The sequence below is a fragment of the Lytechinus variegatus genome, chromosome 11, assembly GCF_018143015.1.
Source record: "Lytechinus variegatus isolate NC3 chromosome 11, Lvar_3.0, whole genome shotgun sequence".
NCBI lineage: Eukaryota > Metazoa > Echinodermata > Echinoidea > Temnopleuroida > Toxopneustidae > Lytechinus > Lytechinus variegatus.
The window spans coordinates 18,113,290-18,140,511 of NC_054750.1; the positions used below are offsets into that span (position 1 = coordinate 18,113,290).

The 27,222-nt window shown below is 37.2% G+C and overlaps 1 protein-coding gene across 3 annotated transcripts; it reads left to right on the forward strand.

Moving 5' to 3' along the window:
* Nucleotides 1-2,670: 2,670 nt before the first annotated feature.
* Nucleotides 2,671-26,829, forward strand: LOC121423592 (mitogen-activated protein kinase kinase kinase 1-like). Of its 3 annotated transcripts, none has more exons than XM_041618964.1 (18): nt 2,671-3,399; nt 11,377-11,515; nt 12,961-13,131; nt 14,235-14,303; nt 14,746-14,958; nt 16,234-16,350; nt 16,486-16,649; nt 17,120-17,232; nt 17,764-17,972; nt 18,456-18,707; nt 19,174-19,295; nt 19,621-19,712; nt 20,107-21,050; nt 21,658-21,816; nt 22,225-22,519; nt 23,244-23,386; nt 23,864-23,995; nt 24,602-26,829. In XM_041618964.1, exons 1-18 carry the CDS (start codon nt 3,134-3,136, stop codon nt 24,752-24,754), a joined length of 3,753 nt encoding a protein of 1,250 aa, XP_041474898.1. In that variant the 5' UTR covers nt 2,671-3,133; the 3' UTR covers nt 24,755-26,829. The 3 variants fall into 3 exon arrangements, with proteins under 3 accessions (XP_041474898.1, XP_041474901.1, XP_041474899.1); XM_041618967.1 differs by lacking the exon at nt 2,671-3,399 and adding an exon at nt 7,167-7,435; XM_041618965.1 differs by lacking the exon at nt 2,671-3,399 and adding an exon at nt 10,601-10,799.
* The last annotated feature ends 393 nt before the right edge of the window (nt 26,830-27,222 follow it).

The following is a 27,222-nucleotide window of genomic DNA, read 5'->3' on the forward strand; positions in this document are numbered from 1 at the left end:
TACTTTATTAGTTTAGTTTACTCCAACGATGTTGTAGGACTATGCCTGCTCATGGATCAAAATAGAATATCTAAATGCTGCTCTCCTTCAGACAAAATTAATGTGTCAGGTGTATCGTGGACAGCAAAAAATTCCATGAACAACACAAAATCGAAATAGCTCAATCTTCTCCCCCCCCAAAAAAAATATAAATTCTGGTAACTTTTAAGAAAATGTTAAAATGAAACTACTTAAGTTCCAGACAATTTTGGGGGGAGGGGTAACTTGAAGTAGGATAAGCAATTTCATCAGTGAAATCTGGTGCTAAATATTAGAAAGTCGAAGTTTTGCTAAAACAGGGACCCAATAGAATACGGTCATTGCCATACGCACATTTTGTTCCCATGGGGGCAAGAAGCATATTTTTTTTAAAGGAGTTGTCATGGGGTGCTTTGGCATTTCCTATAGTACAATTGAAGTATTTCATGCGAAGTTTTGAAGAAAATTTTGGAAATTTAAAGTAAAAAAATATAAGTTTTCAATTTGGGGACCCTAGCTCGCTAGTATGGCCTGCCTGTATAGTATGGTGCATCTTTCACGGTACACCTGGCTCAGCAGCCAATCAAGAATTCCTACTTTTAGTAGGCTTATTGTAATGAGCCCGGTCTATTTCTGTTCTGTTTTGAAATTCTTTCAAGATTTAGGCCTATAGAATTGATATAAAAAAGCTCAGTTCTCCCCCCGGAAAAGATATGAAATCATGAATTAGATGCATGTCTCCCATGCAGTCAAGATGTCCCGTATATTTTCACGTATACGTCGATATGTATTTATAACCGATATTAGACACAAACACATATAATTAAAGGCCGAAAGATCTTGGGGCACTTAGCCCCCATAAAAACCCCACGGCCAAGAAAAAAAATATGAGGAGAAAAGGAAATAAAAGGGAAATTGGCTCTGAACTATGTCAAACTCAATCAGAAAAAAAATCAAATAAGAGGTCAGCATTTTCTCTCGCTCGTTCGGACATTTTTTAGATCAGAATTTTGTACTGTATAATGCCATGTTCTACCCGCTCAATATAATTTATGCCCCTCTTCTATATGATCGTGAGATTTGCTCGGAGATCAAGAACAATTTGGAATAATGTAGAATTTACAATGAATGTAATGAGTGATCGAGCAAACTTTATCAACATTATATTTTGTTTAAAAAATCAAGAAAATAGGCCTATGTGCCCTTTGTATGGATCATTGACCGATTTACAAATCTAATTAATTTACATTTTATTTCATTTCTTGGGGTTAATAAAGATTGGCTAAAATTGCCCCCAGCCCCGAATGCCCTACTTTATATGCATATAATAAAAAAAATATATATATTTTAACTTGAGCTCAAGTCCCGCCCCACCAGAGTTGAGTTGATTAGCCAACCAGGGGCGGATCCAGGATTTTCCAAGGGGGGGGGGCACATTTTTCCGAGGAAAATTTGACAAGTTAAAAAAAAAGCTATTCGTAATTCACGTAAAATTTGACAAGCAAAAAAATGAAATAAAATAGCTAGGTCCTCGCTTTCAAGGGGGGCACACTTCTGTCAGAACAGCATATTTGTATTTTTGTAAAATTTATTATCCGTCTCTCAAGGGGATGGGGGCATGGGCCGGATGTGCCCCCTGGATTCGCCATTCAGTAGCCAACGATATAACAATGAAATTTTCATGATCATGGATGTAAAAATAAAATGAAATATGGCATTTTTACTTATTTTTTTCAAACATATTGGTATGCAATGCCAAGGCCCCAGGAACGATTTTGAAAGAGGGGGTGGGGCTGGTTTTGAAAAAAAAAATGACAAACCAAAAAAGGGCTTTGGTTCCAAAATGAAGCCGATTTCGGTCAGAAAAAATTACAAGCAAATAAAAAAAGAAGAAATCAAAAAGATGATTTTGTGATGAAAATTATGGATTTCATTTTTCCAAAACTGGTTCCAGCCGGGTTGCTACCTATGCTGAAAAAACAGAATAGGCCTAAGCACCATCCCCGCTTCCCAGGCCATGCCCATGATCACACACAACTATTTTTTAAAATATTTGTTTGAAATAACTAAAAGCTTATAATTTTTATTCATTAATGAAATAAAATGTGATTATTGTAATTCAGGGCAGAAGAGCTTCTTTGTCATCAAATCTCAGTTAAAAAAAGAACTTTGATATTTATTTGGATATACTTGGAGCCACTGACAAAAAGTACCAAAAAAAGGGGGAGAGAAAGGCCCGGGGGAATTTTGAGAGTCAACAACTGAAAAAAGTGGCCCAAGATTCTCTACCGAAATATCCTGCCGCCCCGAGTGTTTGGCATAATCAGTTCCATCTCATTTCCAACGTATGCATGTTTCTATTGTGAAATTTTTATTGTCTTTCTTTCTTCATTTTACTAAACCTTCATCTTTGTTAGCCCATATGTATCGGGCGTGTATCACATCTTCTCTATCCACATTAACCATTCATGCAAAATAGTCGGCAATAGTCTTCGAGCTGTTTGCTAAAATATTTATTGAATTATTGATTATTGTAATTTTGCCATGAGTCACCGCGGCACCCCTCCCAGATTGGCTTTCATTGGGGTGCGCACTTACCACCCCTTTGCTCAATTTGGAGTTTTCCACCAACAAAAATACTCCGATGATGTCATATACACGCTGCTATTGTTATGGGGAACATTCCCGCTGGTAGCATCTCCACTGCGGTGCTGGCCCACTGACTTTATGCGTAGGCGACACCAGAGTTTTGGACTTTGTTACTGGGTAAACTCCTTGGTAATATTCTCACCACAAAACGATTGATGCAGAAATTTAGTTTGAACAATGCAAAGTCTGACTGAGTATATTGTTATTGTGCTGGCGGGGTCATGAAACCACGTGAATTTTCAGCGCGAAAACTAGAAAAGGATTAAGAAATCTGACTTGAGTTGGACAGGTACAGGTGGTTTCTCCGGATTGTTTTTTTTTTTTTTTACTTTATTAACGTTCATCTCCGATCGATTTTTCGAAGTAAATTTGGATACAGTAAAGACTGGGTAATGGTACAATACAATCTGCTGTAAGATTTTTTCTTTTCTCATCTTGAACTGTTCCTCAAAATTGGATTTATACCATGGAAAAAACGGGAGAACAAAGACCTCACAAGTCGCGATCAAAACGTGGCGAATCTGGATCTGAAAGTACGCGAGAACGGGAAGGCTCAAGTTCTGGATCGGGGGCCATTCGCAAGTCTCGCCGAAGGTCGGGGGAGCGATCACGTTCTCGCAACAGGAGGAGGAGTGGAAGCTCGGGTTCTCAGAAATCACCGACTGATGATGGGGGCTCTGTCGCCAAACATCTCCCGGGAAACTCTACTTCAGTTGAGCCTAAACAAAATGGGTAAGCCTAATTTTTTTTTCATTTAATAAACTTGATATTTCTTATATTATTTATCAATAAATGATTGTTAATAAATAATGTTTTACTGTAGATCTCTGGACAGTCATTACCAGTATTTGCACGTAACACAGTTTACAATAAAGGAAATTCACCATTATTATAATATAATTTATGAACTAAGAAATTTATACACTTTATTCTACAATTTTTATAACAACAATAATTTGTAAAATATGCTTCAATGAAAATCTTAATCAAATACATGTATTAACTTGAAGGTACATGTAGGTTTTATTAATGTAAGGTTTTATTTACAAGTGTATTAAACGTTAGGCATACAATATAGGCTAGCTGAAGAGTATAATTCCAAAGACTAAGAGCTCTCAGTCATGAAGTGGGCTGAAAATATCAGGATAAACTTTCATTTATTTCTTTGTACTTGGGGGAAGTTGAACTGAAGTCATTGGTTTAATTATTATGTATTGTTTTGTTTGGACCCAAAGATGCCCTGCCCCCTCAACAAAGCATGTGTTATCTAGACCAAAAGCTTTGGTCTCTGTTATGTTTGTTGTTCCGCTGAACTCTGTTGGCTTCACTCACCAAATACGAGAGACATTTCAAAAATTGAAAATGTTAAAAAACTCCTCGAAACAGACGGCTGCTGTCTAGTGTTCTCAACTCCTCAAGAGGATTAATTGATCAAATTCTATTGAAGCATGATATACATTGTAACCATGGTAACCCCATAATGTTCAGATAGACTGATAAACCTTGTAAAGGTCAGACCCAATCAGAAAAAGTGCTTTAAAGAGAAATTCCAGTAGTTGCAGTAAACACTGATTTCATGAGAAAGTCTGTAAAACAAAGCTTAATTGTCAGTATATCATCGAGGATCTAGATCTGGTACAGTTACATTAACTGAACGTTGTGAAATCTTGAAATCTACGCTGAAAAATGTTCACACCGAAGATCCCCAACACAGATAAGCGCACGTGGGACAATGTATAATTATTGCTTAGAGCGTCGGGCCCGACGCTCTTCCCGAATCCTGTGCTTATCTGCTGATTTCTCAGCAATTACACAAATTCTTCCAGAATCCTTTGGCACATGCGTTTTATTTATACAGACACTTTGGTGGTCATTTCATTGGATTCTGTACGAACTTATTTTGATATCGTTACCAAAACTAGCATTTACCTTTAAAGTTTTTTGCTTGTTTGTTAACGGTTTTATTAAAGTGTGACAGTGTTGTGCACATGTAGGTCAGAGCATACATGTAACACCTTATCCACTTTCCCTAAAAAAGGGAGTTAAAGCGTGGCCATACAGTAGGCCTATACTCTAATATGGGGCAGTTTGTCTTCTGTTCAACAATGGGCTTTAAACGATCACAAGCATTTCTTGTGATACTGATCTTGTAAACAAGTCTTTAAATCACCAATTTATATCAGCTCACTATCAAGTTTCTGACAAGAGTATTTGTTATGCAAATGCTCCTTGTATTGAGTTCATTGAAGATATGGTCTAGATAAACAGGTCACCTATGTTTGTTAATCTCTCTGAATTAAGTACTCCTTTTTTCCCATTCAGCCCAACAACAATGATAAAACTGTTTCTATTGAAGTAGAAAGATTGTCTGGGCCTTTTTGTTTTCTTGGCAGTTGTATCTGGTGATACTTTTAGTTTTCAAATATATTATTTGATTATTACAGTACTGTACATGTTCATTGTACAAATTTGCCCCTCTTTGGCTTGTGATATTCTTTGTGTGAAAAATTCTTTTAACTTTCATTAGACTGTTTTCTTATTTGGTCATGTGTCATAAGGTCGCCTACTTTTACATGGTGATTTTTGCTATTGCATCTCCTTAAACTTGAAAGTCTCTATTTCCTATCCTATATTTTCTGAAAGGATTTTGCTCAATGAATCCAAATAAGCACTCAGAATTAGCATTTTATGTCAGGCATAAGTGTCATATTGTGTTGAATAGAAAAAGATTAATCATTATTTTAACCTCATACATGTAATTGTGATTATAATACTTTGTATCAGACCCCCTATGACCAATATCATCATATTTCTGAACAGTAAAGAGTCAGATCTTTTTAACAATGTTTAATTTTATTAGGTTTATGGTCAAGAAATTACTTCAAAATCAACAACAACCAAACAAAATAAATAAAGAAATGTAGGCCTATGTATTGTGTGTGCTATTTTGCCTGCATTACCATTACATGGTGGGTATATCTGTTTTGTTCATCTGGGGAGCGTTTCATGAAAGGACTTGTCGGACGTTTTATCCGACAAGTCCTGTTTTATCCGACAGTTACCATAGTAACAGTGCTTCTCAGCCAATCAGAATCAAGGAAAGATGTCAGATCTGACAACTTGTCAGACGAAAATGTTGATGAAATGCCCCCCTGATTTAATGTATAAAATATTAGCTTGAAGATTCTTCACATATTAGTCTGAATATCTCTGACAATTTGACCTTAAGATCTGTAACAAAACTTTCATCCTACAGATTAGCTATTACAGAATACATGTAGTAGAAATAACATTTTCTGGTTTTTACACAAAAACTACATTTTAATTAAAAATAACTGAAGAAAATTTGTGCCAATATGGAAGATTTGTTGTGAAAAGTGAACAATTTCGACAATATTTCTATTTCTTTTACATTTCAATGTTTTTACCTTGTTTTTTTTATGACAATGACGCTGCCAAACTTATTTTTCAATCAAGTATTAAACAGTAAAAAAAAAAGAATGCTCTAGCTTTAATATGATACCAGATTTGTTGTTAGAATTGGAAGTAAAGTTTTACCCAAAATAATGTACATGTAGCACAAAATATTGAGAATCCCCATTGACTTTGTACAGGTTGCACTGCTTTTGGCACCACCCGTAGTGCTCTGTCATTACAGATGTGTGTACATGTACATGTACTGTAACTCAAGTTCTGTTTATCCTAGCCATGAACCTTCTTGAATTTTAGCCAATGAATTCAGCTTCAAAATGATACTAAATTGGTTGACATAGCACATTTGGTTTTTAAAATACCAATGAATATTAACTCAAGAAATTAACCAAAATATGTAAACAGCATCACCCTTTTTTGGTGGGCAACCTCATGACACATGGCCATTTTCAAAAGTAACAAATGTGAAAATATTAAAATCTATATTCTATTTCTCTCTGTTGGATTTTTGTCAAACTACAGTATTACCAACATTAACAATTTCTTTTTTTTCTTCAAATGAACATGCATACATGTATCAAGGTGAATTTCCTCTTTAACTCATTCAAAATATTAAATCTAATGGGCCAAGAAAATGTAAATAGGCCAATAGGCTACATACTAGGCTCAACTTGTACAAAAATTAGAACAGGGAGAGAGAGAGAGAAAACTTTGTTTGCCATCCACTGATCATCCCAAAAGAATTCAAATTTTTATAATAATCATTCACAGTTTGCTTGCTTTAGAAGATACTATATCCCTGCCTGTTCAAGTTCAACTCAGGTGTTTTACAACTAATTATTTGACTATTCAAAAGATGCATTTTCCTACTTGTAACTTAAAATTCCTGCACACAAGGTAAACAAAACGGTGATGTGTCATTCCTCAACGGCTGAGACCAAAGTACATTCAATGACACCCACAATCCTGCTACTGTCAGGTGAAACTCCCATGCTCGAGTGATTTTGTAGGCCTAAATCCACATCTGTGGTACAACTCATTTGAGTTATTACGGTACCTCGACAGGATAATTTGCGGTTGAGTTTTAGATCAGTACACTTGGGCTATTCATAACAGCTGATGACATACCATTTTGTGACGTACATGTACTGTAATGAATACAGTTTAGGCCAAGGCTAGCTTACACACAGGAAAAGTGTCAGTTGTGTTGGATCAGTTGGTGTACTAATGTATTAGTAGTACTTTACGGAAGGCAAATGAACTTTTTCTATGTGAAAATCATTGTAATTTGCACTTGAGGAACCATAAATTTGGATTTATTCTTATTTCATTGTTGGTAAGTTACTGTGCAATTGGATATTTGGTTTAAGTTAGAGTTGAACTTAGTATAATTCTTGGATTATTAGAGAATAGTTTAGGCCTAACTAAACAGTGTTTGTTGGTTGTGTACATGTACTACATGTAGAATTTTGATAGACCTGCATCTTTGTACATGTACATGTAATAGTGATTGCAATTGCATGGGAGCCAATTGAGATTGCATTGTTGTAGTATCAATATTAAAGTAGGTCTACATGTAGATTGTGGATTTTGAAGATAACTTTAGGATCATAAACTGTAGGGGAAGTCGGGTTAAGTTGTGACAGTTTTTGCTTTTTGCATGTTAGAATTGATATGATTAATAATCTTGTCGAAATAAGTACCTTGCCTTGAAATTTAATTCTTCTGAAATATTTTCCACCTATATATAACTTTCTATCCCCACACTGAAAGTCATCGTGACCTTTGAAAAAAACGATGTCAAATGGCTCAACTTGCCCCATATATGGGGTAAGTTTGAGCCACCTTCTGGGGTAAGTTGAGCCACAAAAATTATGTACAAAATGTATGAGGGGAGAACCAGCATGTCAATTTTTTGTTTAAAGTCTTTTCACTTGCTAATTCTCTATAAATACTAACATCCTTTAAAAGGAAAAGAGCAGTCATGTAAATTTGCTCCTTTCAGTCAGCATTTCAATCGACTTTTATGGTTTGTTTGTTTTTTAAGACACATTACCATAGGAATTACCATGGCTCAACTTGCCCCATGCTGTTTGGCTCAACTTACCCCAGTCCGAACTTAGTGCGATAATTTTGTATCCACACATTTATTATGCATCCATCATATAAAAGACTATGACAAGAATGAAGATCCATACCTGGACTAATAATGTTGTTATCATGTCTTTATTATATTTAAAGACGTGTGTGTTTATAAAGCACTTATCTATTTCACACTCTTTTTTACTTTTTTGGCTGAAATTCATATTTTTCCCTCTAAAAAAATACTTTTTGTTTCAGAGTTGAAAACAATATGGTGGGGTTAGGGGTTACATGTATGCTATGGGTCATCAATACATGACACCACCACAATGTCTGACTCGGCTGGTGGCTCAACTTGCCCCTATGCTCAACTTACCCCGCCTTCCCCTACATGTATTTACTTGTACATGTAAGTAGATGATTTTAATAGACGAATACACATGTACATCAAGACTATGTACAGTGTATATCGTCTTACTGGCAGAATGAGAAACATTTGAAAGTCAGTATTTGCATGTAGGTACACTGTATTACCATGGTACTTACTGTAACATGCATGAAAGTCATTAGTGCATAAATGATACCCGATTAGTTAAGATAGACTGATTGATTATCCACACATGAATGCCAAGTAGCATGACTCATCATAACATTGGGGCAGGGTATGTTATCCCTCATCGATGGTAAAGTACTTTCATTATGAGTAATTGTATTGTTGTGCAGTCCAGTAGGTCTACTGCATTTGAATGAAGTAAAGGGTTCCCTTTGTTTTCAAAGTTTCAGCAGAGATGTTATCTACAATGTACATACTACAGTTGAGGCCAAAAGTTTACATACACCCATGGAATTCAGTGAAATTTGTTCGCTTGCCAAACTACCATTTGGTATCAAATGAAAGAGCATAAGACCTAAAGCTCTTTCACATACACTGTAATTTGGATGCCATTGGGATTAAAGTATATTTCAGGTGGATTTTTCTTTGAAGATAAAAAAGTAATATTCATGGATCATGCCAAATGTATTCTATTGTTATTACATGTATATTTTCATACACCATTTCATATAGATGTCAAATAGATCTATGATTTATATTACATTTTCAATCATGATATGTCACCACTGAACAAAAAAGTGTAATTTGAAATGTTTGTGAACTTGAGAAGTAACAGGTACAAATGTTTTTGTCAAGTTTTATTTTTAATTTGTCTAAAATATGAAGATTTTTTTGGAAAAATGACACCTAAATATTTTTTAGCTCCTGACAACAAAGCAATGTGATGAAGGGGCATGACATACATTGTACATGTACTCATTTGTTTGATATCAAGTTTGTCATGATAGCACAAATATTTTATAAGATATACACTACCAATAGTGATTCAAAGAATGGTGACTGGTACTGTAGTAAATTTTATGATGTTTGGCAAGTGTCAACTTTTCTTTCAATTTCCTGGGTGAACTTCTTGCCTCAACTGTAAATGTACTGTAGATCTACATTATACACTAAGGTACAAATCACTTATGCTTTTTATTTTATTGTCAAGTAGTGTTCAAACCTATTTAATTTTCTTAGTTATTATTGTACATATACTACAAGTAGCTGCCTTTTGCCTACATGAAAGAGTCACTACAGAAAACAGAAATAAGTAGACTAATTCATTGCACATGTACTTTCATACAATGTGAGGTTGCCACTAATGTTGGTACACCTTTGCCTTACTTTAATATCTGACCTAAAATTTTATTAATTTTTTTAGATACGCATACATGTAGTATGTACAGACTACAGGCCTGCAGTTGAAGCAATGATGCAAATATTTATCATATTGGCTTAAAGATAAATTTCATTTATTTCAAGCATGTTTGTGAACAAATTGTCCTTGAAAATTGGGATTTTAATGGACAAAACAAGTTGATATCAAGCATAACCTTTGCAGATTTGTGTAAAGGGGGCATGAAAAGAGCAAACTCCCCCTGTAATAATAATACAAAGACACTTTCCTCCTGGGGGTTTTCTAGAAAATTAATCAAAACAACTCGTATTGCCTCCCTGTTAGTCGCTTGCGGTGTGTGATGTCTACGTCATTAATACCTTTAGCACTCCAATTCAAACAACTCAATGCCAGATGTCTCTATTGTTACCGATCGGCACGCGATCAAAATATTGCTAGTGTTTGAAATCAGACCCTAATACCCGAAATGCAGTCACTTTTACAAGCCATGTAGTAATGAATCATGAATGTACATGTATTATTACAGTTTGCATATTTTTTTCCAATAAAAGTGCATGTAATTTCCACTACACTATAATCATGGAAAAATTGTTAAATCAAGTACCCGTACATAAGAATGAGGGACAAATTTCCATAAGTCAAGCTGCCCAAAGAGTCTCATTGGCATATACAATGAAGACTACTATTACTGTACACACAAAGCGGTTTGTTGATTTGATAGGAGTTTACTGGTAGTCATAGCGACCAGAGAATCTATTTTTAGACCTTGGCTGAGGCATACATATTTCTTGATCATATCTGTATGATATGCATGGAACTCTTCAGTAGCTGATTGCTGTTTGCTTGATCGAGAAAGATGTGTAACTCGCAGTTTTCAGGCATGAAGTATGACTTATTCGTCAACGCCTATAATTCTAAACCTTTCGCTGAATGCCTTGTTTTTATCTTATTTTCTCAGTTTTATTAAGCTCAGATGAGTCAATGACTATTCTTTAAATGAATATTATATTCTATAAGATACACATGTAGTTTAAAAAAAAAATTGAATTAACAACCCGTTTCTACAGAATTATTTGATTATATTTTGTGTTTATTTTGACAGGGTACATGTAGTCCTTTCATTTAAAAGAAATGCTCGAATAAGGGGCTGTACAGTATCTTTGTTATGTTTGGTAAAAGTTACTACAACAATTACTTTTTGCTGTATGTAGGGACCTCCCCAATCCATTGATCACACACCCCAAAATGTAAATATTGAGAAAAAAATTCAATCAAATGATAAAAGCAAGAGTACTAGCACGTTTTTATGTATGTGCTTGGGCTTGGCCCATTATTAGACAACAATTTTGTTTTCATAATGATGAAAATTTTCTTTGTAATGGAATGAATTTTTTTCTTCCCTCTGATAATAGAGCAAATTTATTTTTGACCTTCATGTTCACTTTCTGTTGTCAATTTGCAGATCATCGTCAGATAAAGAGATGAGGCGAATGTCAAAACTTGACGACCCCCTGGAGAAGAATGCAATCAGAGAGAAGCTTAGGGCCAAACCAGGGGTGCGGAGAGAGGGAGGTGATACACCAAGGATGAAAGGACCAATGGTAAGGATTCTAAGGAATCAGCCTAGGAGATACATTAGGGTGATCATGGCCGGGGGGGGGGGAATTAGTTTATATACATGTAATGCATAGTGGGTATGTGCCACGGAGGGGACCCCCATTTTTACACTCAAATTTCCGTTCCAAGGCATAGCATTTTTGTCTTATTGAGAAAAAGAACATAGAAAGCCGCTCCAAAGCATAGCATTTTCTTCTTATCAAGAAAAAAGTAGAAAGAAATCTGCTCCAAAGCATCACATATTTTTCGTTATGCCGTTCCGATCGCATTGATATACTACAGTGAGCTGCAAGTTTGGTTAAAAGCGGCTGCAGAGCGTGTTACATTTGGCAGAATCGATGTTTGCATTTATAACTTAATAATAATATCAAAGTATAATAAAGAGTTGCCCTTGAAGTGAATAGAAGATAAAAAAAAATTGCCCTGATATGAAAATATGGCCCCTAAAATTTCAAATAAAATTTGCATGCTGTAAGGAATCAAGTGTCCTGTAATGTAGCTGTATGGTAGCATTTGATTGGTTGGAAAACACAGGTTGTCAGAGCAGCAAAAGGAAATTGGATTATGTAGGTCCTGTGATACAGAAAACTGAAATTGATTGTGAAAATCAAAGTAAAACGAAACAAAATATGTAACTATTATTTTAGAGGAAAAGGGATAAGGATAAATTTTAGTGAGCAGGTGCTCTGTTACGTCAGAGATCGAAGGCTTAAATCATCAGAGAGAGGTGTTCTATACATTGTGAGATAAAGACTAGGAAATGATGCATGTCCTGTTTCTACTGACTGCAGCTGGAAAGAAGGAAATAATGAGATAATTGTGTAGCATAACTGTTTTTTTATAATATATATGACATAAATGACTGTTCGTAAAGATTTGCTTCCGTAGCAAAACTAATTAGTCAAATAATTTTGTGTCCTGACTCATTTGAGGCTATTCTTTTAAATTAAACAGTATTCACTTCGCGTTTATGCAATATATTGAAAATTATATGCGTTGTTTATTTTTAATTGGTTATTATTAATTTTGTTATAATATTTAGTTATTATACTGTACCATGTTTAAAATCATAAACATCGGAAAGGATTATGAAATCTTTGAAATTTTATGATAATGAATGATAGTTGATAACATTTCCAAAAAATATTTTGCGATATAAGTTTGAAAAGGAATTTTGCGTAGCATAATACAGTACTCGGTTTGAATAATGTATTGTATCCTAGCATTAAAAGGTCTGAAAATATAAAAAAGAAAGTGCGCAATATATGCTTTGCTTCATAATGTACATGTATACAAGAGTGAAAAAATATGTCATTTTCTTTTGAATTTTGTTAATTTGGTTTTAAGCAAAGAAAATGAAATACGTGTACATCTGCAGAAAAATGCAGACAGGTATTACATTCGAAACATTTCCTTCTTGAATCAACAGGTTGCAAGACCACTTTCATCACCATCACCAGTAGAAGGGTCTTCATCAGCCTCTTCAACCCCACCACCACCACCCGTATCATCGTCATCAACAAGGAGACCAAGGTCATTGCTACCTCAGAGATCACAGTCACCGTCATCACATAGCAAGGAGTCACCATTCACAAAACAGGTAAAGGAGGAAGATGGGGAGGAGGGGATGAGGTAGGGGGTGGAAGGGTGGAGCGGATGGGATAAGGTGGGGGGAGAGAAGGAGTAGGGGGGGGGCAGAGGGGAAAGGTGATCATAGTCACCATCATCACATGGCAAGGAGTCACCATTCACAAAACAGGTAAAGGAGGAACAGGAAAGAGGTACAGTGTAGATGAAGGGAGGGGGAGGGAGGAAGGATGGATGGGATAAGGGGGGGGGGGAGGAGAGGGGGCAGGCAGAGGGGAAAGGTGATCACAGTCACCATCATCACATAGTAAGAAGTCACCATTCACAAAACAGGTAAAGGAGGAGGATGGGGAAAGAGGGGAGATGAAGGGAGGGGGAGGGAGGAAGGATGGAATAAGGGGGGGGGGGGAGAGGGGGCAGGCAGAGGGGAAAGGTGATCACAGTCACCATCATCACATAGTAAGAAGTCACCATTCACAAAACAGGTAAAGGAGGAGGATGGGAAAAGAGGGGAGATGAAGGGAGGGGGAGGGAGGAAGGATGGAATAAGGGGGGGGGGGAGAGGGGGCAGGCAGAGGGGAAAGGTGATCACAGTCACCATCATCACATAGTAAGAAGTCACCATTCACAAAACAGGTAAAGGAGGAGGATGGGGAAAGAGGGGAGATGAAGGGAGGAAGAGGGAGAGAAGGAGGATGGAGGGGAAGAAGATGGATTGGTAAGGGAGGGAGGGAGTTGAGATGGAGAGAGAGGATAGGGAGTGAGAAAGTGAAAGGGAAGAGAAGGAGTAGGGGGAGAGGGAAGAAGAGAAATGGGAGAAGAGGTAGAATGAGGGGTGAAGAGGAGAAAGTATGGGAGAAGGAGGATGGGGAGGAAGAAGAAAGAATGGGGAGTAGAATGGGGGGGGGGGGGGGGAGGAACAAGGTGAAGGGGATTGAAGGACAAGGGAGGAGGGAAAGGGATGTGGTGATGGATTAAGGGGGGGGGGGTGGAAGTGGGAGCATCTATAGAATGACAGAGAGAAGAGATATGGAGTGAGAGATGGAAAGTGAAAGAGGAGACTAATAGACCCAACCCTGTTCATTGTAGTAATTTGAGATGATCAATTCGCTGCAGGTTGTAAACAGAGTTGCTTCTCCTACTTCACCCAGACTTCCAAGACACAGGGGATATGTTTCTCCCTCGGTAAGTTCGTGGTTTCTTTTTACTTGATATTCTTTGTTTGAAGAATGTCTGTTGCACTTTGCATTTTCTTTAAAAAATGGTTTAATAGTTGTCTGTATTCGTTATTTTTCTAATCTGTATCATTTTCTCTTTGCTTTATTTATTTTAGTTTTCTTATCTCTCATTATGTTCTTCATTTTTGCATGATTTCCTGGATTATCTCCCATGATGGCTTCTCTTGTCACAGATGAATATAAGAGAAGATGCAGCTTTTTTTCATTTTTTTCGTAAGAAAAATAATCATTTTGAAATTACACTAGAATCCAAGACAATGTCGAAACTTGTCTTTTCAAAGATTAATTTTTTAACATATATATGATACAAGATTGATTGAGAGTATCATAGCAAAAACTTGTCTGATTTTAATCAGATTAATTAAAACATATTATTTTTTTCATTCAAGGGTTCTCGACCAGGCTCTCCTACAAGTGGCCACAGGAGGGCGCCATCACCAAACAACGACTGCTTATTCACACTCGCAGTTGGTGTTCTGAAGAAACGTGTAGAGAGGGCGCTCCATGCGAGGTTATTCCTTCTCACTCAGAACGGTCCTAACTCATTCCTCATCGGTGGAGATTCACCAGATCACAAATACAAGGTCACAATCGGCTCACAGGTATGTAACTTATTAGTTTTTAATTCATTTCATGAATTTGAAGCCTTAATTGATCAGATATCAATCCTCAAATTGGCAACAGCCATGTTTTTTTCTATTTTTGTTCCTTAACATAGAATTTGAAAATATATCTCTATGAAAGTTGTAAATTTGCCAGTTTTGGCAAGGCAAAGCAGATTTTGACATTTACATCATGTTGCAAATTTTTGCTAAGTTCCACAGTTTATATAGAGGCAGAAATGAGAGGAAATTTTAAAAAAATATTCTAATGACTGTATGGCTTCTAAAGTTCTAAGTCTCACGATTCTAGGAATTGTAAAAAGCAGAAATAACAAAAAAAATCTATTTAAGGATGTTAAAGTTGACTTTATGGCTTCTAGGTGCTACCACAATTTTAATAACAATAATGAGAAATGAAACGCATCTTTTTTAGGATGATAAAGTGACTCTATGGCTTCTCATCCCATGATTTTAATAAAAATGAATAAAAAGCCCTCTTTTTTAGGGCAGGGAAGCAGCTCTATGGCTTCCCACATTGATTACAGTCCCTGTGGAGGTCAGTCAGGATTATAATCAGATCAATTTTGTTATTAATTCCATATCGCACTGGGCGTGATACACATCAGCTTTAATTAATTTTGTGTGCTGCTTTTCTCGCAGGCCCGGTTGAGCCTCAAGGGCAATTTAGTGCAATTTAGAGTCGCTGCGTACACAGGTGACGCAGTGCAAACACCTACTGCGGACTAGTCATTTTCTTTGTCGCAGATATGAAATTTGGAGCATTTCTTCCTTTTGCTTTCCTGTGCGTCATGGATTACTGTACCAAGTCCCTTTTCACTCTAATTTAGAGTAATAAGTAATGGTTTGTGTGATTAATGTATTGTCATAATAGGAGTGTTGACGTGAACATTTAAGTCAACAAATGTTATTTCTATGCTTGACATTGAAGGCTGTGATTCAGTGTCAGTCTTGTCCAATTATAATGAAATTAAAGCTATATGTAAGGTAGATGTACATTTTGAAATATGCATATTCTTCCCAAATATATTTGAAATTCCCATTTCAAAATGACAAAATATGTTCATTTTTAGTCGTATTTATATTCATATAGACCAATATATTTTTACCTTGGGGAAAAGCTATCCTGGTAAAGGGACATTTGCACTGCAAGGTCAGATCCAGAATTAATAAAGATAATTATTCCAGAATACAGGCAGATATGAGACATTCTAGTGTTTTGTCAACCAATTTGAAAAATTTCTTTATCCCTCTCAGAATTGCAACTGTGGAAAAGGGCCCTTCTGTGTTCACCTGCTGTTTGTGATGCTGCGAGTTTTCAAAGTGGCTGAAGATGACAATTTATTGTGGAACAGGACCCTAAAAAATTATGAGGTAAGCATCATTTTTGAATCTTTGTCCATATTTTCTGTTATTATTTTTGTGATTCCATTTAATTGGTATTGAGGATTGGAATTTAATACCTGTATTTTTGTTGAGAAATCATTTCTTTAATTTATGTGTCCTCAGGTTGAATTGTTATTTGCAAAATACGAAGCCATGAAGAAGAAGAAATTAAAGCAGTCGCCGAGCCAATCAAGCCAAAGGTCACGGAGGTCATCCCAAAGTCCATCTACCTCTCATCTTCCCAGACCAAGTTCTCCGTGCCCATCTACAGGCAGCAGCGACCAAAGGTAAAGAACTTAGAGAGGTGACTTGGGCCCTGTAACACCAAGTCTAGCAATTGATTGCAGAGCATATTTTGATAAGGGGCCCCTCTCACAAGCTCTGCTTCTATGTGGTCCCAAACCTATCATGTTTTCTCATTTCTTGTTAAACTATGTAATATGTCTCTCGTTTTGATTGGTTTAAATAAACTTGAACTTGAACTTCATTTATTTAATTCATGACAAACATGTATGGTGATGATGATAACATGCAACATTTATATAGTGATTAATACAACTGTTTTAAACATGGCATACTATCTTCTTTGTTTACATGGCTACCAGGATCTAGCTCTCGAGGGTCAATGAATTCCTTCCCACCGGGTGTCCTCTTACTTCACCTGGGTAGAGAGTAGCAAATGTAGGCAAATGCTTTGCAAAAAAAGATGCGAGTGGTGCGGTTTTTAATGATTTAGGTTTGACCTTTGACCTTACAGGGAAGATGAAGACCTGTGTCCTATTTGCCTGTTGGATATGGTGGAGGGGGAGAGTCTGGTGGAATGCAAGAACGGTTGCCACAACAAGCTACACCACCACTGTGTTGCAGTATGTAAGTACCTCACCAACATATCCTACCACATTGCCCTTTTCCTCCTCTCTCTTCACCATATGTTGATGAGAAATGATGTGGAAGTCCTTTCCGATTTTTCATGTGTCTGGTGAGATTGCTAAAATTAGGGGTTTTGCATATTCTGCAAATCATTTTTCTCTCACATCCAAATCACATTCTGTCCTCATATATGATAACAGAGAATGCCTGGCAATCTCGTACCAAGTAACCATTCCTTCCTCAAGAATATCCCACCTTTTTTTGGAGGGGGGGGGGTGTAAGAGATACGTCACATGGATAGAATATTTTGCTAATTTACAGATTTTCCTTAGTAGCTATTGTCTGAAAAGAAAATGTCCTTGGGTGTGTTTCATCAAACAAAAAGCCAGTCATTTCCTCTGACAAATTCGCTCTGAGCCAATCAGATGCAAGGATTTTAATAGCTTATAACAACAGTTTCATGAAATGCTCCCCTGGATCGTGTAATTACCCTCATCACCTCTCAATATGTTGTGACTTTTTTTTCTCTAGGGGAAGGAGAGTGTCAGAGGCAGCAGGAGACTATGGTTTGCCCCCTCTGCCGAGCCGTCTGGGCCGATTGCACCCGCGAAGACCAGGAAGCGGGGGCGCCATCCACCGCCCATTCCTCCGCAGAGCAGGGACCGGTAGAAGAGGAGGCAGGTGTCTTGGAAAGCAGTAGACTTCAGACTTACCAACAGAAGAAAGAGAGATGGAAAGAGGTAGTTATCGAAGTTTGGGTTATTTCAAGTTCGGTGTTTGTCTTGGTGTCAATGTTGGTGTTGAATATTTTATTGCTTCCCTTAGCTCCAAAACTTATTCAAAGTTTGTAAAACTGATCAAGATCACATTGTTAACATCCCAACAAAGGGTGCGTGACTTTTCGGGACCATCTTCATTTTACGTTTGGTTTTATAATTGTGTAAAAATTGACCTAACACCAACACTAAAAGGTCAACACCATACTTGAAATCACCCATTGATGATGAAAATCAAGGGTCATTGCATAACCATTTTAGTAATTTTGTCATCGAGTGGTAACTACCATAGTTATAATACTCACCAGCCAATCAAAATCAAGAATCCATGGAAATCACCATTAGATGGCAATTTGTATTCTCCAGTTATCTTTTTATTCAAGAATTGAATTAAAAATTGTATTTCTGAATTTGAGATAACCCCTTTTACACCATCATTATTTCCAGGCGTTTGATGACAGCCTTGTCGAGGGCATGTTCTCCCGCGACTGGGGAATCCGTGAGAACACCCTCCACTCCCTGAGCCAGCAGCTGTCGTCCAAGCTGAAAGACGACCGGGACAGCAGAGGGAACGAACCCCACGACGTTGAGATGTGTGAACAGTGTTTCCAAGGAGATGTGATCACCATGGAGTCTGGCTTTGATATGGTGGCCATGGCGTGCTCTGATCCAGTCTACAAAGTGTATGTGGCAGCATTGGTGAGTAAGAACCAGTAATCATCTTTAACTCCATCCTCTAATCTGGGGAGGAGGGGGTAGTTGTTTCGTAGAGATAAAACAAAGTCATACTTAAGAGCAAATGTGCACATGTTATTCACTTCAATGAAATTTCTGGATATTCAGTAGCGCACATCTTGCGAGTATGATCTACCAAATACCATGAAGTACTACTACACGTAACTGGGAATTTAGGTGTGATTAATAGCGAGACTTAAATCTTTGTGAAACACCCCTTGTTTGTATAAATGAGTGATGTGTCCACATTAGTAGCATTTTCTTGTCTCTGAACTTTAATAACATTAAGTGAACACAGCAACATCTTTGAATATATTCACCCTATGTTATGTAAACTTGGCTTGGTATACAGAGAAGTTTCTCAATGATGTGTTTGTTAAAATATTGATCATCTTCGACTGATGTTTTACCCCTATTTTATTTCACACAGCGAGTACTACGAACACTCTTGATGTGTTCACACTGTAGTACCGAGGAGCAGCAAGCCCAGCTGAGATTGTGGTTACAGCCTGTCATGTCTGCCATCTTGGTCAAAAGTGCAGATGGCAACAGGTAAGATACTTTCGATTGAAGTTAAAACGGAGAAATGTACTTCAATTGAAATATAGTCTGCTCAGAGAAAGATGAAATATGTCTTTGAAAATTTGAACTGATATTTCATAGATTTGTCTATTACAAGATACCATACAAATGTATATTCACTATAGAGTAGAGTCTGCTTAAATTAACATGCCATGTTAAAGTCAAATAATTGGCTAAGTCAGTATTTACATTAACTATGTTGAATTTTCGGCTGAATTTCTGTGGTCCCAAAAGATTAGATTCACCTGTATTTATGGACTAATTCTTATTCGCTTCTGACTGCTTTCCCCAACAGACGCACAGCTCAGTTATCGGTGTCGGCCATGTTTGAACTTGCCAGAGGAGATTCTGGAGAGCTTGCAGTCAGCAAAGAACTCTCTTGCTCAAGTAAGTTGCACTTTTGTACTTTTGTACAGATTGTAAGAATTGCGGTGATGTTAGACTGAATGGACTTTTATTTAGGTTTACTGCATATAGTTTAGGAATGGCATTGTCCCTCTGTTTGCAAATATATTGGAGATTGATTGTATTTCGATAGCTTTTAAGAAGGATTTTTTTTACCAGAATAGAAGTAAATGGTAAATGAGCTCTAGGTTATAACTTATTACCTGTAACATAATTTCATTAGAAAGATTCTAATTTTTGCCTTAATAAATATTGCCATGCTGCTTCACTGGCTCATATCAACTATCAAATCATCTGAAAACAATGTATTGATTTAAAGATTTGTATGTTTTTCAAAGATACAAACTTACTTGTAATTTTTTATTTGACACAACAGATTGTATAGGACTTGGCAGTCTGGATTATATCCTGTCGTGTCTCATCAGTGACATCCAGATCACTGTGAGTGAATCATCAAAGCACATTTTAGGATGTCTCTGTGTTCTAGAGAGAGTCTTCTCCGACTTCCCGGAGCGCTTTGTCATCACTGACAATGGTTCTGAAGTGGAGAAGGACAGCAAGATCGAGTGTTTGGTCTCCATAGCGACCTGTGTCTCCTCCTACCTCAATAGCAGCCATTCTAGGATGTGCAAGATCGCCAAGAAGATATCGGTCATAGTGGCGAAGATCTTGGTAGCGGATGCCTCAGGGTTTGCCAGGATTTGCGACATGATGAGGACGTTGGAATCGCGGGAGGTTGGAAGCAGGATGATGCGCCGCCTCCAGAAGATCCTTGACGAGTATGAAGGTGCACAGGATGCAGCGAGGGAGAGAGAAGATGCTGCTGTGCATGGTGATGATGAAGGAGGGATGGTTGATGATGAGAGAGACAGGAGACAGAACGGGATGCGATCCCAGAATGTACCTTGTGCCACAGAAAACACCGATGGATCCTCAAGAAGAGATGAAAATGCAAGGACCCCATCGAGACCTTCGCTACAAGACAATGCAAGAGATTGCTTTCAAAATAGAACTCCCAGCAGTGAACCATCAACCGTCAGCGACCTCTCTGACATATCGGCTTCTCCGACCACACCGTGCGATAACCCCATCTCCTTCAAGTCCGAAGTGGCCTCGTCACCGAAGAAGAGAATGGCCGCATTCAGCTTCCCGCTGCCGGGTGTTGGCTCCAAGAACTGCAAGGATGAGGTTGAGGCAGAAGAAGCTGAGGCTTTAGCCATTGCCATGGAAGCATCCATGCATACTCAAGGTGCACTACCTTGTGTCCCGGGTCTCAGGACCGAGAAGGCTGGAGACGTCATCATCAAGATTGATCATAAGGTAAATGAAAATTTTCTCGCAATTCTACAAAAGTTATTTGAAGAGAACTTGATATATGGTATCTTAAAGAGCGAAGCCAGGAATATGAAAAGGAGAAAGGTGAAACGTAAATATATTTGCAAAATTAAATGCTGTTTAGGAATGTCATGAAACTCTCTAGACATGGAGTGAATTTTAGTATGTGTAGAGTTAGTCCACATTATGTGGTGTATTACACACTTAATTCAAGTTGTCCCAATGAGCCACAATTTTTCAGGAAAGCCTTTTCATTTGATGTCGATCGTTGTCTTTATCATTTCTTAGATTAGAATCAGAAAGTGTTGATGTACATGCAGTTCAAGCAAGTAAAATATTGTGGAATAGTGAAATCTAGCAGAATACCCAAGTGCACTGATTTAGTGATGGCTCTGTGGTTGAGTGCCTTCTTCATGAACAGGAGGTCAGGGGGTTTGATCCCTGGCTTAGTCATATGAAAGACTTTAAAAAAACGGGATCTTCTACCTTGTCAAGCACAAAATGTATGAGAATGGAGAAGCGTAACATGTTGTGCAAGGCTTGGCTATCCTGGGTATTTAAAAATCATATTTTTTTATTTCCTCATGTGTAGAACTCGTCAGAGGAGACTGATGGTGTGGTTAGTCCAAGATCAAAGCAATACATGGAGTCTGTCAACTGGACGAAGGGCGCTATCTTGGGTACCGGTGCCTTCTCATCATGCTACATGGCGAGGGACGTCAAGACAGGAACATTAATGGCTGTAAAACAGGTAGGTACAAAGACCAAAATCCAATTTAGGGACTACTTTTCATGCTTTGTTTTGGAATGCTTTCCAATTATGGCTGAAGCATTCAATGAAAGGAAGTAAGATTGAAGGAAACAGGGGTTGATTACTTTATGGAATTACCAATCTATGTAACCCAAGAACCTGTTCCTCCCTGCCAATGTTTATTTCCTTGGAATTCTGTCAAATTATGGCTTGAGCAGTCAGCGAAGTATAAATGGAGAAAATGGGGGTGGATGTGCCAAAAATGTTGATGATTGTATTGAATTGCCTGTTATCAGTTCTTAGCAGTCACATTCATCCCAACTCTCTTATTCTTTTTGTATTCTTTCTATTAGCATCAAACCTGTTCTAACTGCCCTCTTTGCTGATATCTTTCTCCTTTCCTCCCAGATCTCATTCTGTCGGAACAACGCCGAGGATCAGGAAGAGACTATGGAGGAGATCATCAAAGAGATCAAGCTCATGGCGACCTTTGACCACCCTCACATTGTTCGCCTCATGGGGGCGACACAGCACGACGGTCACTTCAACGTCTTTGTGGAATGGATGCCGGGTGGAGCAGTGTCCACACTACTTAGGGACTTTGGTGCCTTCAGTAATGCCGTGACCGTGAAGTACATACATCAGGTTTGTCTCGGACTGGCGTATCTCCATGACAACAAGGTCATCCATCGTGACCTCAAAGGTGAGTGCCATATTTTGTAATTAACAATAATAAGGATATAGGGTATTTATATTGCGCACATATCCACCTTGTTAGGTGCTCAAGGCGCTCCTATATTACCCGGCTAAGCTAGGCGTTCATAGCGCACACAGCTTTTTAAGGAATTACTTCCTACCGGTACCCATTTTCCTCACCTGGGTTGAGTGCAGCACATTGTGGATCAGTTTCTTGCTGAAGGAAATCACGCCATGGCTGGGATTCGAACCCATGACCCTCTGTTTCAAAGTCCCAAGACTAATCCACTGGGCCACAATGCTCCACGTTAACATGCTATGCTTTGAATTCTAATGTTTTTTGATTCTTTACTGTAGTCATGTCATTGACATCTTTTATGAATGAATGTGGAAAATATACCTAATAAACTTTATGAAGCTTCATATAGTAATTTATATACTGTGTATTCCTAATTAACATTTTTTATGTTTAAATTTTGTAATTCACATTTTGTGCAGTTTAAATTTTGAATATTGAATTTTCGTTAACATTTGTCATGTGCATTTGATTAAATCATACCAATGAATGAAGATATTGAATTAGTCAATCAGTGATTGTAAAAACAAAGATAGTATGATCACCATACCTGTTCACACATACACAAACAACAGTGTAGATAGGCTGCTGAGGGCCTGATAACACAGAACATATCTTCTTATTGACATATCATTTATCCTTTATTCTGGTTCAGGGGCCAACTTGCTAATGGATAGCACCGGCCACCACCTGAGGATAGCAGACCTGGGCACTGCAGCCAAGATGAATGCCGACATTACACGCACTGATGAATTCAAAGGTCAATTCCTAGGCACCATCTCCTTCATGGCTCCCGAGGTGATTATTTCATTCTTTTGTCTTCAAACTGAACGATAATGAAACAATTATGGATTTTCTTGCTTATATGAGTTTGAATTCTTCTCCAGGTTTTAATTAACTTCATCAAGAAATTTATTAAAATTGACTGCTTTTTGCCTAGTTGAGGTGAAAAGGTACCCAGTAGGATTTTTTTATTCAATGTTTTAGTAATAATATGATTCCAAGTAGAAAGTGAAGTAGAGTATGTCCTTCATATATGAATATTGATAAACTGTTGAAAACTTACTGGTATCCAGCATAGATGTAGTGTTTATGATCTACAGTGTAAATGAAATGATATAGTGTACTATGTATAGCATTTTTAAATGCCTTATTTGTTATTATTATTACCGTAAAGTGGCATGCATGCAGTCAAGTTGGCAGAAATAAATAAGTATGAATTTGTTTAGGTAAAGGTGGACTAATAACAAGTATTATGTTGTGTTTTTTGGCTAGGTATTGAGAGGGGAGCCGTATGGTCGAAGCTGTGATATCTGGAGCGTCGGGTGCTGTATCATCGAGATGTGTACGACTAAACCACCATGGAACGATGCAGCGATATCCAACCATTATCAACTTCTATTCAAGGTATGCCTTCTATTTTCTCCATCCTTTTTTTGAGCCGAGACAGGCCAGTTAGGTTTGGGTGTGTTGATTGTGATTACATAGAATGGGAGGAGCAGAATGGTATTTTTTTCAGATATCAAGCATAAAAGTATAGAGAAATAGCAGTGTGTGAATACCAGAAGTACTATTACCTGTCTGATGTCCTAGACTTGTAGTGTAAAATAACTGGGGGCTGAGGGCAGCAATAACCCCCCCCCCCCAACTTGAAAATGTAATTGAAATATGAGGCACCATCAAATATTATTTCTGCGCATGGCTCATTGAAATCTCTGAACACTACAGGTGGGTTTCCAAGTTGCCCCCACAAAAGAAATTATGTTTATTTTTTGCTTTCCTAAAGTGTGTTTTATTGAATGTAGCCCTGTGATTTAAGCAAAGAAAGTAAGAGAAATTGATTTATTTTTTCTTTTAAATTGATGTTTTTGGGGTATTCATATAAGAGCTAAGATCTGTAAGAAATGAAAATAAATGATATGAAACGAATGAGACTTGTGTTGTCACTTTCCTTGTACACATGTGTGAGCTTTTCAGTTGACATTCATTAAATTTCCATCTCTTTTCTTTCAGATTGCAAGTGCCAATGGACCTCCTCCAATCCCAGAATCATTGTCTCCGGCCCTCCGTGATATCGCTCTTCGTTGCCTTGAAGCTGCACCAAAAGCTCGACCTGGCATCATGGAGCTTTTGAAGCATGCAGCCTTTACTCAGATCAATAGATGAGATTCTTGCAGTCTGGAGTTCGATGTTCATTCAGTTTGAGGGTCTTTGTCTCACCCTTGCTGATATTGCTCTTTGTTGCTCAGAGGCCACATCATCCGCTTTGCTGGGTATCATGGAACTTCCAAAGTATCCTGCATTCATAGAGATGGAGAAACTTTTTTTCTTTAAGACCTGTGGATCCTGTATCTATGGATTTTCATTTCTCTATAAAAACAAACAAGGACAGCACCCAAGACGGCCTCAGTCCCTGAAGTAAAATCGTGGAGATTATGTATTCTTATATGGGAATACCCAAAGTATGAAAGATACTTCAGGCTTATATTCAGCTTTGGAGATCTTAGAAATTAACTTCTCGTTTCTTGAATACATTAGGATACAAGATAGCCATTGGCAAAGGTTTCTAAGTTTGATGTTCCCCCCAAAAGTTGAATATTTGCCCAAATCAAGGCAGTTTTCAAACCAGATTATGCAAATCATACCTCTTCTAAGTAAATTTCAGTCAAACAAAGTTCTATGGTCCAAAAGAATTATATCCTTGTGTTCGAACTGTTGAGATGTGATGCGATGCGTGAATCAAATGGCACCATGGATGCTACTAGTTCGGTGCAAGTAACGGAAAATGATATATTTTTATACACAATTATTTCTTTTAACCACTTCAGTGACTATAGTAAAGATAGTCATGTTTATAATACTTGAATTTTTAGTGCAATTCTGTGCACAGATGAATTCAAGTCATATACTTAAAGAATTGCAAGTGTTTCAGGTTACAGGAAATAAGGGTTCATCCTTCCCTTTTAACATCATTTTTGATATTTTTATTATCATTAATTATTTTTGGCTTGATAAAAAGCCCATTTATCAGCCATAGATGCTGATAATAAGATAATGACTCAGAAGTACTTAAATATTTTTATACTCTTTTGAAGAGTGCCTGAATTACCTGTTCTAAATGAAATACATGTACAACAGATGAACCTTTCTTGATTTAAAACGTGTGTGTCCTTTCATGTAGCAATATTTTGAAGCCAATTTTTAAACTAGTGTGTGATTAAAATCATTGAGACATTTCTGCCTTAATAAAAAATTGTCATGAAAATAACTGCCAAATGTGCCCAAATGAAGACCTTTATAATTATATTTATATTTATTTTTTTTTTTGGGGGGGAGGGAGGGGGGTGTTAACATGAATATATATTTTTCTTTTTCCTTCTTATTAATCCAGTCTCTGTAATTGAATGTGTTGAATAAAAGTAAGCATGAAAATATTGCTCTAAGAGTATAAAAAATTATTAAAAAACATTTCAAATCATATTCATTGCAAGAGGATTAACTAAAGAAATCCAGCCAAGTCTGTATTCACTTTATAATACTTTTTAATCCATTGATAAGAAGACATTCCCTTTAAAATATATGTATTAAGTGCCACTAATCCCAGACAAGTGCCTAAGTGTCTCTATTGTACTGACAGGTGTCTATTTTATTTCCATTTTATGTATGGTACTGCCCCCAAATTGGATTGGTATGTACAACTGGGTTCTGAAAGATTTTACTCATATTCTTTGAATAATTTATGAACCCAATTTTATATATATTGCTGCAAGCTATTTTTACTCGACAGTTTTGAGACAAGTATTTTTCTATCTTGCCTCGTTATGTAACTTTTTTAATGTCAAGCTTTGATGCTTATAAATCATTGATTGTTATGTTTATAGCTTTATGAATACATGTATAGCATGTTTAAATTTTTACTCAGATTTAATTTTGTATTTTTACAAAAGAATTTTACTATGCCCAATTAACGGGCGTCTCTCTGGAGTTCAAGTCATACCCCAGACTTACCCGATGTTTATAACTGTACATTTTGTGTGAAATTTCCTGAAATGAGTGTATTGTCTGCCTATGTCTGAAGCTTTGCACTGCTTCTGACAAAGCATATGACGACATAGCAGCACACGGTCAATACACCTGCATTTTCATCATTTGTATATTATGGTGCCTATTATTGTATATAAGAGATATTGTATATATTGTGTTATTTTGTAATAAAACACCAAGTGATATTGTGATAAGTATACATTATTGTTTTGTATGTGATTGATTTATGTTTTGATATCAGAGAGAAAGAGAGAGAGAGAGAGAATGGAAAGTGGTGGTGGTAATTACTAGTAAAAGAGACTGGAATTTTTTTACTAATGGATATCCAACCCCAAATGAAAGAGAATACATGTATGTGAGTGTCAAAAAAAGTGACCGAGTCCCAAATTTGGTTGTTTTTTCTGAATGTCTGGTAAGGGTGAAGTTGTAGACCTTTCCGGCAGGTTGTCAAAATTATCACGTATTTAACTATTGTCTGTATTGTTGCTGACTGGCCAGTCAACATGCATGGAGACTATGCAGCTTTGATGTGAACAACCAGGAGAAAAAATTGCTTCAAAATTTATTGAAGCAATTTTTTTTAGCCCAGT

Coding starts and splice junctions, on each gene's coding strand:
- LOC121423592 (XM_041618964.1), top strand. CDS start 3,134: ATGGAAAAAACGGGAGAACAAAGACCTCACAAGTCGCGATCAAAACGT. Junction 14,959..16,233: donor AGGTCACAATCGGCTCACAG/GTATGTAACTTA, acceptor TATCCCTCTCAG/AATTGCAACTGTGGAAAAGG. Junction 16,650..17,119: donor ACAGGCAGCAGCGACCAAAG/GTAAAGAACTTA, acceptor TTGACCTTACAG/GGAAGATGAAGACCTGTGTC.